The 14,837-nt window shown below is 53.4% G+C and overlaps 8 protein-coding genes across 8 annotated transcripts; 3 read left to right on the top strand and 5 right to left on the bottom strand.

Moving 5' to 3' along the window:
* Positions 1-693: 693 nt before the first annotated feature.
* On the bottom strand, positions 694-1,851 carry Z520_06492 (uncharacterized protein; the record flags this gene model as incomplete). The annotated part of the gene is made up of 1 exon (XM_016776992.1): positions 694-1,851. The coding sequence occupies one exon, from the start codon at positions 1,849-1,851 to the stop codon at positions 694-696; it is 1,158 nt and encodes a 385-aa protein (XP_016631837.1).
* Positions 1,852-1,931: 80 nt separating this feature from the next.
* Positions 1,932-2,933, bottom strand: Z520_06491 (uncharacterized protein; the record flags this gene model as incomplete). Its single annotated transcript, XM_016776991.1, has 1 exon — positions 1,932-2,933. The coding sequence occupies one exon, from the start codon at positions 2,931-2,933 to the stop codon at positions 1,932-1,934; it is 1,002 nt and encodes a 333-aa protein (XP_016631836.1).
* An 863-nt stretch (positions 2,934-3,796) lies between these two features.
* On the bottom strand, positions 3,797-4,169 carry Z520_06490 (uncharacterized protein; the record flags this gene model as incomplete). Its single annotated transcript, XM_016776990.1, has 2 exons — positions 3,797-3,900; positions 3,977-4,169. The coding sequence occupies 2 exons, from the start codon at positions 4,167-4,169 to the stop codon at positions 3,797-3,799; spliced, it is 297 nt and encodes a 98-aa protein (XP_016631835.1).
* Positions 4,170-5,230: 1,061 nt separating this feature from the next.
* On the bottom strand, positions 5,231-6,219 carry Z520_06489 (uncharacterized protein; the record flags this gene model as incomplete). Its single annotated transcript, XM_016776989.1, has 3 exons — positions 5,231-5,579; positions 5,684-5,753; positions 5,847-6,219. 3 exons carry the CDS (start codon positions 6,217-6,219, stop codon positions 5,231-5,233), a joined length of 792 nt encoding a protein of 263 aa, XP_016631834.1.
* Positions 6,220-6,990: 771 nt separating this feature from the next.
* Positions 6,991-8,374, top strand: Z520_06488 (uncharacterized protein; the record flags this gene model as incomplete). Its single annotated transcript, XM_016776988.1, has 3 exons — positions 6,991-7,159; positions 7,372-8,122; positions 8,218-8,374. The coding sequence occupies 3 exons, from the start codon at positions 6,991-6,993 to the stop codon at positions 8,372-8,374; spliced, it is 1,077 nt and encodes a 358-aa protein (XP_016631833.1).
* A 408-nt stretch (positions 8,375-8,782) lies between these two features.
* Z520_06487 (uncharacterized protein) lies at positions 8,783-10,029 on the bottom strand (the record flags this gene model as incomplete). Its single annotated transcript, XM_016776987.1, has 4 exons — positions 8,783-9,080; positions 9,208-9,488; positions 9,637-9,884; positions 9,975-10,029. 4 exons carry the CDS (start codon positions 10,027-10,029, stop codon positions 8,783-8,785), a joined length of 882 nt encoding a protein of 293 aa, XP_016631832.1.
* Positions 10,030-11,140: 1,111 nt separating this feature from the next.
* Positions 11,141-12,472, top strand: Z520_06486 (uncharacterized protein; the record flags this gene model as incomplete). The annotated part of the gene is made up of 1 exon (XM_016776986.1): positions 11,141-12,472. The coding sequence occupies one exon, from the start codon at positions 11,141-11,143 to the stop codon at positions 12,470-12,472; it is 1,332 nt and encodes a 443-aa protein (XP_016631831.1).
* Positions 12,473-13,637: 1,165 nt separating this feature from the next.
* On the top strand, positions 13,638-14,749 carry Z520_06485 (uncharacterized protein; the record flags this gene model as incomplete). The annotated part of the gene is made up of 4 exons (XM_016776985.1): positions 13,638-13,712; positions 13,748-14,210; positions 14,267-14,649; positions 14,708-14,749. The coding sequence occupies 4 exons, from the start codon at positions 13,638-13,640 to the stop codon at positions 14,747-14,749; spliced, it is 963 nt and encodes a 320-aa protein (XP_016631830.1).
* Between the last annotated feature and the right edge of the window lie 88 nt (positions 14,750-14,837).

The raw sequence follows: 14,837 nt of genomic DNA, 5'->3' as shown, positions 1-14,837 counted from the left end.
GATATCGCCGGTGCACGACATCCTGCCTTCGTTTCGGCGGAGCTCGAATTCTCCCTGGTAATACGACTCAGTCCACGCGTGGTAGACAGCGGCATCGACGCTCGACGCCACCCACTCGATACACGCGGACTTTGGAGATGCCCGGGCGTCGCACAAGGCCTATTAGTGAGCCCTCCGCCGTCACAGCCACGAACCGCATGAACTGACGCAAAAGGAGGATCCTCTACGCAGGACACATTTGAAATCAGGTCCATACCAGGTACTCATTCTAGACATCAATGAACTAACTCAGCGCCGTCCCAACACCCACACCCACCCGAAATAGAATCTGCTACCAGCCTAAGACTATCCGCGTCGCCATCAGCCCCTCTTTCTTGGCCTTGTCCCCATGAATCCACCCGAAGCAACTCTGGTGCTCGCATATGCTGAACTTCTGAAACACTCGGTTTGCTCTGGTTGGTGAGGTGGCATTATTGTAAATACCTTTCTGTCGCCTTCCCTTCCTGTGCCGCCTCCTGTTTTAGCCGATCTACCAGATGTGCCGAACCACGGCGGATCTGACCATGTCGGAATACAAAATCGTTTCCCAACTCCAGACTTCATTTTGACGAAATTAGAGCAAGGCTGAGTCGAAGTCCGTCAGATTCAGAAAGGCTCGAACATGGCAGTTGCGCTGTGTCCTCTGTACCGGCTTCACAAAATGAGACATCTGATCCCCTGGAGCTCACAGACGCGCACCGCACAATTTATGCAAGCCCCCTTGTTGATGAGTGCATCGGGAGACCCAGATTCCTCAGCATCGAAACTCATGTCCTCAAAAGTTCCAATCGCAGCTAGTGCAAATATTCTCAACGCCTCGTTGCCGTGTAAAAGATAGACCGTGGTCTCGCTGACTTCGTCGACTCCGCCCACCATGACTGTCGGGCATGACTTTGGCCCTATGAGGGAAATACCTCGCTGTTGTTCCAGATCTGTGCCTTCAGAATGACTGCAATTCTCCATCATTACTGAGACCCCGAGTCCAAAAAGCGAAGACAGCGGCGATCCACTGGTCTTTTCACGCGCCCATCTCATAGTGAAGATCAAATGGTCCACTTTTTTCGTCAGCTGCCACTCAATCTTGTCGTCGGGGAAAGGATTAGTTCGTGCAGATAAAGGCCTCTTGGGTGACACCTCTTCGCTAACGTAGCTCCATTGGGTACGACCTGGATATTCGGAAAGAATCCAGTGGAATCTCCGATCTTTCTCTTTTTCGAGCAATATAGTTCCGGCAAAAAGAGAAAGGCAGGCAAAACCGCTGGTAGGAATCTCGATGGGTTCAGCAAGTAGAAACCGTGGTAGAATAACTTGACCCCGGAACGACGATGCGACCCATCGACCATTATCAACGTGCTCCGACGCTTCATGTCCCACTAATTTGAACACATGCTTGAAAAGTTCCTGGAGTAAGTCACCTGCTTTACATCGATTGGTGTCTCGAAGAAGCGGCCTGATGGCTGACGGCAAACCATTGCTTGGAAGATGGACCGGCCACCGGAAACGGTTTTGGTTGTAGAGTACAAGCCAATCAATCTTCTTGGGACCGATCGTACCTTCAGCAAGCAATAATGACAAGGCAAGAATGTCCGCCACCATTTCGGACAGCCGGTCCAGAAAACCCTCCTCTTGACTCGGTCGTATGGCACCAGAGAGAGGCTGGCATGGAGGTGTCATCGGTCCATCCTCCATACCTTTATCTCTCAACGCTTCGGCCCAAGAACGAACGGCGGGCAGGTCTGTAAGTTGAACGTCATCTGGCAGGCGCTGAATCAGAGGCCCGTCATAGGTCGACCCGAGGTAAACCTTCACCATCGCACCCACGACATCATCATCAGGAAAGGGATCCAATGGATGTACTAAATCGAGCAATCGATCGGTGGGATTCTGCAAGTTCACCTCAAGGAATCTCGACTTGACCCGATGAACAGATATGGTAGTGCTTGAGCACATGCTTCTCTGCCCAAGCCATCGTTAAATCTGAGTCTACTCAGGAGAAACAGTGCGTGGGTTTCGACTGTCACCATGCCAGTTGCCAATATAGGATCAGATCCGTCCTTCACAATAGCACTGACAAGCTGTTGACTGCTGTTGTACTCATAAATGGTTTCTATCTCAATCCTGTTCTTGTACTTGTCGTCCTTTGAGATGCAAATAGTCACTTGTGCATTTGGCTGGTCCACAATCACTTCCCCCGTTTCGTTGCATATTATGGAAGGAATTTCGACGCACCAACGCGTAAAGGCCGAGACCCAGGCGGCGAATCTTCCTAGGGTGATTTTGAGACTTCGTACGTCTGCAGGTCCAACGCGGGACAACTCTCTAAAGCTATCAACCAGCTTCTGGATTGCTTCTGGACTTGGGACAGCAGGGCTTCCATAGAAGTCATTGGATGATCGAGAAAGCAGAGCTTGATAGCCGAAAACAACATCTAAGAATCGAGAATGATTGAGTCTTGGCTCAAGAACGTCGAGAAGGTCCTTCAATTGGTAGAGAGTGGGACTGAGTTCCTCGTCTTCAGCGGTGCCCTGAATGATGGTTGCCAATACTGTGGCAGCATCAAAGCTGTTGCATGATGAAACTAGTGCGGCTGCGAGGGACAAAAAGCGTATGCCTTCAACGCTACGTGACAAAAAAACCGTCGAGTCGCCCTTTGCCCAGCCAAATGTAGCAGACCAGAATTTCTGGACTGGGGTCTTGTCTTGTTTTCGCAGCATATCCTCAATCTTTACCTGCGTAAAGCTGGAAATGGCGAGCGTGACGCCGAATTTCTCGCAGGCTGCCAATACAAACGGCTGAATATTGTCCCCAGAAGCAGCCAAAAGTGCATCTTTGCTGATCTTGAGAGCGCCGTCAACCGTTTGAGCAAGAGCCCAGGAAACCCCTAGATCCGGCATGTGGTGGCTGTTGGCTGTTGAACAACGCGGTATCCGAGATGACCCAACGATGCCAAAGTCTTCCGGGACCGAGCAAAGGAGACCTGTTCAGAAGGCCTGGAGTAGCAGGGTTGGATCACGTCCTCGGACCCCGGTCGATAGTTGTCCGGGCTCCAACACGCAGTGGGCTGAGGAGTGGTCAGCCAAGAAGAAATAGAGACAGGTGGAAGATAAAACTTGGGATGGAGAGATTGAAAGTTCACGTTGTGGCTCGCAGACCGTTGCCATTGGGTGTCCTTTATCTAGAGGCCGTGGGCTGCAGCGTCATGTTTGCTGCGCATGTAGTCAAACGACTGTTGCAAACTCTAGGTCTGTTTCTTTCTCTGGTAGCAAACGCTGCTCCCGGATGCCTGCATTGAGCTTGACATTCGTGCAAGGCGCATAGGTAGCGTAGATTGCATCAGGTGTTTAGTTTTCTGCCTAAGTGGCCGAATGTAGGGGCATGAAAAGAAATTGTCTGAGCGTTTGAATGCCTCCATCTAGGAGAGAGCTCGGCTCTCGCCCCCCTGATGCCACAAGGGCGCTAGGCACTTCCCCTCTTGTGCATCGGGGATATCCATAAGCGAGGCGGGAGAGGGGCGGCGACATTTCATAGCGGGGCAGGGACGATTGATGAAGACGGCAGCGGTTTCAGGCGTTTAGGAAGGCATGGGAGGCAGGAAATTTTCGGGCGCTGTTCAATCAATATGACGATTTGATTTTCCCATTCTGTTATCTTCTGATTTATCATCTGACACATACGATTTCAGGACGCTGCTATTCCCTTCTCTGCTCCTATTCCTCATCTCACCGAACTCAACCCACGGACGGAGTAGCTAGGCAGTCTAGAAGTTCTTCTCGAGGTTGTTGACTTCGGTGTCAACAGCTCCATCGATCGCGCCGTCCATGGCAGTCGGGACGCCCTCGTTGTTCAAGAACTTGTTGACCCCTGCATCCAAAGTCAGTCTTCAGCCAACCAGAAATGTGTGGCTCAAATGTTGAGGAGTAAACAAAAGTCGTCGTACCTTGATTGACATAAGAGTCCCCGGCGTTCTGCTCAAAGCTCTTCATCATGCCGCCACTGCCGCCTCCTTGCTGGCCCTGTTGTTGGTCCTGTTGCTGAGACTGTTGGTCGTTCTGGCTTTGGTCATTCCCTTGGTTGTTGTTGCCTCCTTGGTTGTCGACGAATTGCTCGCCTTCTTTGAGGAGGTTGTCCATGATTAGGTGTGTTATTGTTGAGTTTTGTTTAATTGGTTGGGGAGGTGGTGGTGGCAGGATTGTTTGCTCGTGGTGCCTGGTCAAAAGATTCTGGGAAGGGAGGGAAAGAAAGCTCTTTATAGCCTACGGAGCCTTCAGCTTGTACGTGGAGATGGTCTGTGCTGCATCCATTGCGTTATCTCTGTGTCTCAATGGGCCCTGATTTCCTCGCTCGATGACGTGGCGGTCCTCAGGCACCTCGATCGATGAGTGGTCTTGTCCCCCTGCAGATCGCATCACACAAGCACCCCAAGCTTCGCTTGTCCGAGGCTTAGCACACAAAACAGAAGAGTTGATTCGTTCTCCATATGGGTCCGACATTGCTTTTTCACCGATAAGCCTGGCATGGTCATGGCTTGGCACTCGGTTTGAGCATGTCGATGCGAGTCACACAGCAGTAGGCAACTTTTCCCTGCGGCACAGCCCGACGAGCTGGAGTGAAACCCCGGTCCAGCTGAACAGCCCGGAAAGGAACTACTTCCCCCCCACTCAATGAATGTACCTGACCCGAGGCATGGTATGACAGCGTTGGAGACTGTGAGGCGCTGTGCCGTTCGTGGTCGAACTCGTGCATACTCTCACTCGACGTGGACTTGCGAGAGATGAAGGGTCTAATATGCAACTCAAAGCAAAGAACACGGGTCGCAGAAGTCAAGACCAAGATGTGATCCTGTTTTCGCAGTATACTCGAATACCCGATCGTTTGGGTGTAAGGGAGCACGAGGCTGGATCATACGGGGGCAAGCAATGGTGCCTGACCCCAAGATATGATTTCGGAAATTTATTACGCTCCGCCATCACCTGTTAAGCTCTCCCATTCTTATGGGTATCGTCGAGTTTTGGATGAAGCGAATCAGGAAGTTGAGGGTTTGAATTGACTCGAGATCTCGAGAGGAACGTGTGGGTGCTGGGCAATTTCCCCCCACCCACTCTCTAGCTTTCCGGGGGCACGATGGATGAACCACAAAAAGACGAATCTTGGATCTCGCAGGATCCACGCCAAACCGAAAAGCTTCTTCTCCCTAAACCTTGTCATCTGTGACTGGCTCATGGAGATAATGGGACCGCTCATAGGTCGTCTCAGCACTCAGCCGCGACTCTTCGTTGATGAAGGGCACAAACTGCACGACTCGGACGCCGAGCTTGGGCGCGACTTCGAGGCACTCTCCCGACATGGGGTTCTCGCCCAGTAACGACTCAAACGCCTCCAGAAGCTTCTCCATGGGCACCAGGACACCGAGCTTCTCGGCCTTGTCGTACATGGCAGCAGTCGAGATGCCCGTCCGGATCTTGTTAGGGCACACGGCGTTGAGCGTGATCTTCTCCTCGGCGAGGATCTTGCCGTACGAACGGACGAGTCCCACGACGGCACTGGGAGGGATTCTTGTAAGTCTTTTTCTCTCTCTTCCAGACACGCCCATGGCAGGCTGATGCTGCTTCGCTTCAAGGAAGCAGGGGAGGGGAGGGGAACGTACTGCTTTGCCGCCGTATATATTGGTACGGTTTGGTGGATATAGAAGCCACAGACTGAGGCCACCGGCATGACTAGATGAAATGTTGGTTACGACAAACAACAACGACAACAACAACAACGAAGGGATCGTCGACGTCAAAAAGGTGCGGCATGACAGAACTTACTTTTCCCCTTGAAGCCATATTTATTGGGTTGCTGGCGGCGGAAATGCTGGACTGCCAGGGAGACCGAGTAGATGACAGCGATGCAGTCGACCTCGAGTACGCTCAGGTCAGGCTTCTCATATCCCGTGGAGTTTGGCCTGTTGGGAAATGCTCGCGTCTCTCCGATGCCGGCAATGGGAAAGACATAGTCGATACGCTTGAATTCAGCTTCGGCGGCTTCCCACGCGCTTCGCTGGGAGTCCCAGTCTGCAACATCGGCCTGAACCGTCCAGACAGCCTTGTCGCCCCCTCTGTTCAGCTCTTCGGCCACTGCCTGGGCGCCCTTCAGGTCTCTGTCTGCCACGTAGACTTTGATCCTGTTATCGGTATACATGTGAGAGGGCTATCCAGATCCGACGTGAAAGATTTTGGACAAAGGGGAACACCGACCCTTTCTCGACGAGCATCTTGGTAACTGCTCGTCCGATGCCGCTGGCACCACCTACCACACACACAAATCAGCCCACACTCCTCTGAAGGAAGATATCGTGGCCCTTCATGCCTGTCAGGAAAGCTGTTTGTCCTTTGTACGACATCTTGTCAAAGCCTCAAATGGGGATTCTTGTTCAGTCAAGACTAAACGATCTATCGTTATTATCTTCTTGCTTATGGCGATTAATTCTCCTGGCCTAGCCTCCTGGCAGGAGCCAGCCCGCAGGCTGCGGCCATCTCATAATATGTGACGCCAAAGGACAATTTCGATTCCAAGGGACTGAGCAATAGCCGGATCGGTGCGGGGAGAGTTCACCCCTGGAGAGGGGTCGTTTCGAGCTTTCAACCGAACCCAAGGCGCCATCGTTCGACATGCGTCTGGGGGATTGGGGAGGCTGTAACCGCATATTTCTCCGTATACGGAGTTGATGGTGGACAATTGCTCTCCGAGAAGGAGGTCGTCTTTTTGAACAGCCGGACTTCTCCAACCCGAGCCCGCGCAGGTCTGATCTCCGGTTATTTAGGGGCTCCAGTCACTTGCCGGTTAGCCGCCGGCCCGCCACAGCTTTTAACAATACCGATGATGCTTGCTTGACCTTCAACGGGGCTCACAGGGTATATCTTACCCCTCGAGGATACCAGGGCTGTGTGGCTCTGACAAGACATAGCAGCCATGGCCGACTATTCGCAATACCAAGGACCCAATCCCGAGTGGGAGGAATTCGTGCGAGTGACCAATATCCCTCCCGCGGGGCTGGCACCGGGGCAGACTCCGGCAGACCTCAGGAGGGCAACGAACGCGGGCAGGGTGACAGCATCCAAGACAGTCCTCGAGGCATCAGGTCGGTTCGCCCCAGCAGTTCATATGTTCAGAAGGCTATCAGAAGGCTGTCCCGGCACTGCATGGTTCTCATGTAGTGTTTGATGGTCGAAAGGGGCCTCGACATACTCGTGATATTGCCGCTACTGCCTGTGCCTGCCATCCATGCACCAGTCTCCGTGATGCCGAATTGATATTACGAGTGCTGACATAAATATACCTTTTCTCTCGCAGGACTCTTGGATAAAGTGAGCTGGCATGACGCCGATATTCCTACACAGGATCACTCCACTGTACCAGCCCGCATCTACAAACCTAAGGGTATCGATTCGTCCACGACGGGGCCGCTGCCAGTCTACCTGTTCTTCCATGGCGGCGGCTACCTCTTCGGCAGCCTCGACACTGAGGACGCCGCCTGTGCCCGCGTAGTTGCCATGTCCCCTAACCCCGTTATCGTCGTACACGTCAACTACCGCCACACACCGGACTTCCGGTATCCAACCCAGCACAACGACGCATGGGACGCGTTTCTCTGGCTCGGCAAGAACATCGCTTCCATCGGTGGCGATCCCAAGAAGGTGATTGTGGGCGGCATCTCCGCTGGAGGCGGCCTCACAGCAGCTGTTGTGCTCCGAGCAGCACAAGATCTCAACAGTGGTGACACCAACTTGACAATCATCGGCCAACTGCTTCTCATCCCGTGGATCCTGCACCCCAAGGCGTATCCGTTCGAGCAGTTGGCCTCTAAGGAGAGGTCCAGTTGGTGGCAGAACGAGCATGCCCCCGTGCTCCCGCACACGCAGATCAACATGTTCCTCGACGTCTGGGACAGCGCCGACACGGACCCGACGGACATATTTCTCAGCCCAGTGCTGGCCCCGGACGACAAGGTCAAGGGCATACCCAAGACCGTCGTCGTGGCTGCGGGGATGGACCCTTTGCGGGATGAAGCGCTCTTGTACGCTGACAAGCTGAAGAGGAATGGGTAAGTGGCTTTCAAAGCATGCTCCTTGACGGGGCTGCAGTTCTGTCAGGGGTGTTTTCTGGTATAGATTTGGATTGGCTGACGATCCTCTCCAGGGTACCAACCAAAGTCCACGTCTTTCCCGGCCTGCCACACGGCTTCAGGCGGTTCGAAACTCTCAAGGCCAGTAGGCGGTGGGATGAAGTCATCGTCGAAGGGATCCAGTGGTGCTTGTCCGATAACCGCGAGAGCTCAACCAAGGTCGAGCTGTGAAGAAGCACAAACCGGCTCAACGATCACAGGAGGGCGAGGATGCTTGTGGAAAGTAGGCTCCGGTCTGCATTGCTTCCATGAGCACATGCGGGTAAACTTTGAGGGGCGTCTAGAAATCCTACTTGATGGACTTTCAAGGCTTCGCCTCCGGATTCGATCCTGGGATTGCATTTGCTCAAAATTTGAGGTGAGAGTTCACTCCTCGACGCGTATGGGCGACAAGTGCATGCAGAAAACAATTAGATCCAGACTAGAGGCGATAGAGAAGGCAGAAGAATAAACAATAAACCTGATCCTGCAGACGAGGTTGTTGGGAAGCCAGTAATACGATAGGTGATGACTTCCATCCCACGACTTTGCCGTTGAGTGAATCATACAGATCTATGAGTAAGCTAGCTAAACTCAATATCACTCAGCTTCCTGCTTCAAAATCTTCTGGATCGTCTCCAGTGCGAGGCTTTCCTTGTTGCTGACCAAGTTCAACCTCGGGGGCCCGGGGTTGTTGAAGACGGGAATGCTGCGCCATGTGTCTTGGCCCTCGTCAATCACCTCCAAGAGCGTGCCCGGGGGATACCGGTCGTTGGGATTCTCGGCCAGAGCGATCATGGCGTCGGCGATGACGCTGGGGTCGAGCATCTTGTCCTTGGTTGGGTCGACCCAGCCAGCGACGCCGGGATCTTCCAGGAGGAGAGGCGTTGCGATGGTCCTGCAAGAGGTAGATTTCTCATTGATCAGCCTCTATACTCATGGAAGCATCATTCTTGGGGCAGATTAGAGGCATTGTCCAAAATGGGGAGGATTGCAGGCAAGGCAAAGAGCGCCCATATACGTACCCGGGAGCGACTCCGACGACGCGGACGCCGCAGATCTTCTCTGCAGCACCCATCCCCATGACAAAGCTGCCAACAGCATGCTTCGATGCTTGGTATAAGGGCGTAGTGACACTGACGGTTTCCGCGGCGACGCTGGCAATGCAGACGACGGTGCCTACCTTCTTGGCACGCAGCAGGTGTCGAATGGCCATTCGCGTCATTTTGATGGGATGAACAATGTTGATGTCGAACAATTTGTAGTGGGATGGTGAATCCACATCGCCCCAGAAGCCGGAGGTCGGCTATTGATCATTATTTCCACGAGGTCAGCTATCCGTCTTCCATTCCCTTGTGAGGCAACACTTGGGAGTAACGTGAAAAAGAAGAAACAACAGGTTGAGGAAGACAGAGCAAGAGAACTGGTGAATCTGCTTCTCGTCTCCGACTTACAGGCTCGTAGATCCCAGCCCCGGGACACACTAGGTCAGGCACGGTGCCAAACTCCTTCTTGGCGACTTCGAACGTTCTTTCGAGCTGGGCCCAGTCCGTGACATCTGTCTGCTGGAAGACGACCTTGGGCCCGCCTTTCTGCGCGGCCGAGTCGACAAATGCTTGTGCCTCGGGTCGAAGGCTGATATCTGCAATCAGGACATTGCAGCCTTTCTCAAAAAGAGCCCGTGCAAAGGCCAAGTTGATGCCTGAAGCGGGCATTCGCAGTGTAAGTGAACATGACCCGTCAAAAAAGGCAAAGAATTAAGGAAATCCATTGAATATGGTATCTGTCTTACCGGAGCCTGCGCCTGTGACGGTGGCAGAGGCGCCCTGGAGGTTCAATCCGGGCATGTCAAACGAAATTGGCCCAGAGTTTGAGAGAAGCGACACTTAAAGGGTCAGAGGAGGGATCCCTGTCCGGTTCAAACGTGGTGTATTTTTGCCGGTGTTGGATGCTGTTTCGACTGATACGGCATTCGATATATTGGGCAACTCCTGAGGAGAGGGATCTGTCGGGCCTCGGTAAGCATTCAACATGCATATACGCGCACCCCACTCTCATGCAAGCGAACAGCATTTTGAGCCTTCGATTGAGCGCGTGAGGTCTGTGGAGCCGATTTGGAGAGGCAGTCGCGGTCCTCCGTATCCTGGGCTTCCTCAAAAGCATCAAGATCAAGTGGAGAGGCGGATTGAACATGTTCGGCTTCCCCGCAGGATCTTTCATCAAGGGAGTCATGTCCCTGGTGTTGTGCATACCCCGGACATGAGCGGACAACGTTCACCGCCGATCGACCGAAAGGAGCCCGACAGGCCGCCAGGGACCCTGAGAAAGGCGGCTTCAAGGCCTTGCCTAGAACGAACCATCCAGTGATTGGGAATGGATCAGTTGGATCGAGATGGAGACCAGCCAGCCTTCTGTCGAAAGGGATTGCATCAACGTACCGGGGGTCTCCTTCATGCCGAGATCAATAGCCTGCGATTTGTTTGGTCTAGGCATCGATATGTGCCCAACAGCCCGCTACGCCTGTCCAGGGATAGCCTCGTTGGCCTGGTAGCAAGCTCTTTCTCCAGATTCTCCTTGATCTATGCCTGACGGACAGGCTGGCATGCAGCAACCAACTATTGAAGGGATCGCAGCCGTTCTACTTGTCACAGTCGCCGTGGCTTTTGTCCTCTTTGGCAATTGGACATTGTGTCGTTTCAGGCTGGAACGGATTGAGTCTGGGAAGCAGCCACTACCCCTCCAGATCGCTGGACATCCCCTACCTATTCACAGGCTGGAGAGACACCTGATGAGTGTGGCACGATTGCCCCCAAGTTGAGACTGCCTTCGAAAAAGGCTGATGGGAACCTGGAGTGAACCAAGGAATGCACGGGTTTCCTATCCTTCTCACGGGTCGATCTTCGCTACAGGACCGCTTCCGCCACAACAGCCTCCCCATCGGAGCACCAATACCCCAATATGGTTTTGCTGGGCTACCTGCGAAACTTTCAGCCATTTCGACTCGACGCATTGGGTATCGTAACGCTCCTTGGTGCCGAACAGGTCAACAACCATGTGGGCAAGCTGGTCCGAAGCCGATATCTCGAGTACATGCCGCTCCTCGGCGCCTATGTCATCGCAAGCGACGAGTTTACAGCCAAACAGGCAGGCTTCCAGCTGTTCAACTTTTCCGCCAATATCTGTACGCCCAGTCTGGCGGGGTGGTTCAGCCGCTGGCTCAGCGAACAGGACTTTGAGACATCCGGAACTTGTGTCGAGTGGACCATCAATGCGAAGGCTCATTCCTTCGCTCTCGACATCTGGATAGCGCTGCTTATCGGAACCATTTTCCAGGCTGGATTTATCGTGATTACCGTCCTGATGGGAGACTGGTGGGGCTTCGCCAACGCCATGTCGATGGTGATTTCCACCGCTGGGAGGGCATATCTGGTCAACCGCAACACTACCTGGCTCGACGCAGCCATTGTCGAGGAAACGAGGACCGCGCTGGCGCTGGGGGAACCTGAACTTCTAGCATCCGCCAAAAAGCGACCCAGCGTGAATAGCACGGTTTTCGACAAGGACAGACTCAGCAAGCTGCCAGAAGCCAAAGTCATGGTGATCTTGCCAGACGCCAGAGCCGCCGTGCTTTTCATCCCGGACTGTTTGGTGCGCGAGATCTTCGTCTACAACCCGAAGCCAGTAGGCACGAAGGACGAGACCAAGAGAGTCGGAACGTGGCCTGTCCGCAGCCGAGACGAGAGCAGGAGGAAACAGTCGGGCTCGAGGGAATTTCTGGCGTACGAACTTGTGCGCTGGATTTCCTGGCTCGCCTTCGGCGCGCACGTCGTCACCATCGGCATGTCGGACCTGGTCAGCCAGCTCATCACAGTGGTGATCATCGTGGTGCCCACATTCCTGATCGTCCGGGGCTTCGGCTGTGACGACAGGCACGTCGGGACCCGGCTGCGGGCGGAGATATCTGACATTCCGCCGGAAGAGGTAAAAGCGAGGCGCGCTGATATGTACGCCTTTCTGCATCTCAACGAGAAAGAGGAAGGCTGCCTGGAGCAGTGGAATCTGGCGGCCAACCGAGCCAACAGCAGCTTCTGGGACGACTACGAAAGGAAGAAGGAGGTGTTTGGCCGGGCGCCGAACTTACGCGAGATCCGGAATTACGAGGATCGCGTCAAAGCCATCGAGGCGGCCATCGTGGCTTTCCGGAAGGACCACGCAGACAAAGCCCCTTCGCCGCAAGTGCGTCCGGCGTCCAGCACGACATCGAGACATACATCTCTGGATACAGCATAGAAGGTCCAGTTTCTTACTCCCTGGCCTTCGGTCCACGCGAATCCCAGGTCCATGCTGCATATCCGATTGGGAAGGGTTCATCGGGCGCGGTGAATGATGGCTAGGTTGCGGGATTTATTTGGATTTCAAGATCCATCAAACCCAGCCATCGTGAACGATAAACGCTATGCGACCACTAGGGAAGGCACGCTTCCAAGTGGACAGCGGAACAGCTGCCTTGCAGTACCTTCCAGGATTGCAAGAACATGCCAGCTCAAAGTCCTTTGATGTACCGGTTTGCGGTTACGACACACGAGTGCCGCTTGGGCAGCTCTTTCTCGTCTTGCCAGAATCTGGAGTACAAAACTGAATTGCGCGCCGGCCTAGAAGCGTGCTTACCTCGCCGGAGTGTCTGGAAGTCGGGCAAGGACAATATCTCGTGCTGAGACTGACTTGGAGCAGCGCGCTTGCGTCCAAGTTTGAGTGGACGAAAATTTGTCAGAAGGCAAGTACTGACGGAAAGAATTTGAGAACAACATCTGTTGGAAGAGCTGGCCCGGTCGAAAAGGCTGAGGAGTTTAGAGGCTGAGATGAAGCGCACATGGAGACGCCGGGCCTTTTCATAGTATAATGCTGGCTGCTAGATCTCACTCTGTTCCCCAGAAGGTGAGGCGAAGAAATATAGATGCACTTTCGATAGACCCCCCGATTTTTGATGGGTTTATAGGCGGGAGTCGCGCATTGCAAGGCTGAGGCACAACGCCAACCGCCGCTGCAAATTGGTAGCATTACATGACGACGAGTGAGCGACCAACTTGGCCTTTGTCGGCTATGAGTAGCTAGATGGACTTGCTTGGTGGACTGGCTTCATGCTGCGGAGTTCCGTTTCTCGTGTGTATAAGGGTCGCCACAGGGTGAAAGAAGGGAGTGATTTTGCCTCGGTTCAAGTGGAACCTAAATTGACATCGGCATTGGAGTATTGGCGGATGGAGTGAATAGGTAGGTAGGTAGTAAGCGTGGCTGCGCATAACGTTACCTTACTCGCAGCTTGCCATCCTTTTCGATATACAGAACTCCGTTGTAGATGAACATCTGCCCAAGCTTGCATTGTTTCTCACTGCTATGAGGCACCTCGTTGTGTAGACCAAGGTATAGCCAGGTTTCTGCAGAGAGAAGAGCTCCAGATATGGCCCCGAGCAAAGAATTGGCTCCCAAATCACTGGATTTTGAAACACATCTTGAATTAAAGCAGACCGCACCGGTAAGCAACAAAACCCTCGGCCGCAGAATTTACAGGTCGTCGGGAAATTTAACACCCTCCATCAGGATGTCTTCGCAAACGTTCATGAGCCGTGGGTGTTCCACGTCACAAATACATATCCAGGCCCGTTGATGATGGCCCAGGCGGCCGCAGCGGCGTGGAAGACAGTTCCAGATGGATTCATGCTGGACTCGCTGCAGACGCATTTCATGCTGGCACCTAGTCCGCAGAAGCCGTTGACATACAAGGTGCAACGGATAGGCAATGGTCGACGATTCGCAGTGCGGATTGTGAATATCGCACAGGACGACAAGATCTGCGTGACGATAACTACAAGTTTCGTCAACGATGCGCCTTGGTCGGGTCGAGCCATGACGCATGCGGTGCCGATGAGGATTGATAGGCGCAAGCGGGAAATCAGTCTGGATGATTTTGAATTGGCACGTACAGAGCGAGGGCCATTTATGAAGTTCGAAAGACTCCCGCATGTTCACCAAGGTCAGTTCCGGGGGCAAATCAGGGCGAGGAAATACTTACAGCTTCCTCCCTTCTAGATCCTAGGAGTCCAGCCACTACCATAGCCCCGGTGGTTGCGCAGATCACTCCGGCCATCTCATCGCCGAGAGGAACTGCTGCTCAGCTTCTCGGTATCGTCCACGTATCCGACTACCATGTCATGGATTGTCCTTTGTCCATTCACGGCATTCCACACGGGTCCTGGGGCATCGGAGACCAAAGCAAGACACCAATCCCATCTGCGATGAAAATCATGACCAGTCTGAACCATACGATCCACTTCCACACCCACAACGGTTTCCGGGCCGATGAGTTGCTGTACATCGAGGTCACATCTCCATGGGCGAAGGACGGGAGAGCGATGATAAACTCGAAGATATTCAGCAAACAAGGTCTGCTGATCGCGACTGTGATACAGGAGGTATGGGCACCCTGCTTTGAATCGTGATTGTCTTCTACAAACTGATGACCGTGAATAGGCTTTCTATGTCTTCAAAGAGGAGGCCGGAGCAAAGATTTGAAGAAAATCACTGCAAAGAAGCGCTAAGGGCAAGGAAGGGATATGTGCTATAAATTCAGAAGGGTTGCATAGTAGAGAGAAGGGGGGAG

The sequence above is a fragment of the Fonsecaea multimorphosa genome, assembly GCF_000836435.1.
Source record: "Fonsecaea multimorphosa CBS 102226 unplaced genomic scaffold supercont1.12, whole genome shotgun sequence".
NCBI classification, from domain to species: domain Eukaryota; kingdom Fungi; phylum Ascomycota; class Eurotiomycetes; order Chaetothyriales; family Herpotrichiellaceae; genus Fonsecaea; species Fonsecaea multimorphosa.
Note: the sequence above shows the minus strand (reverse complement) of the source record. Positions and strands in the feature narration are given on the sequence as shown.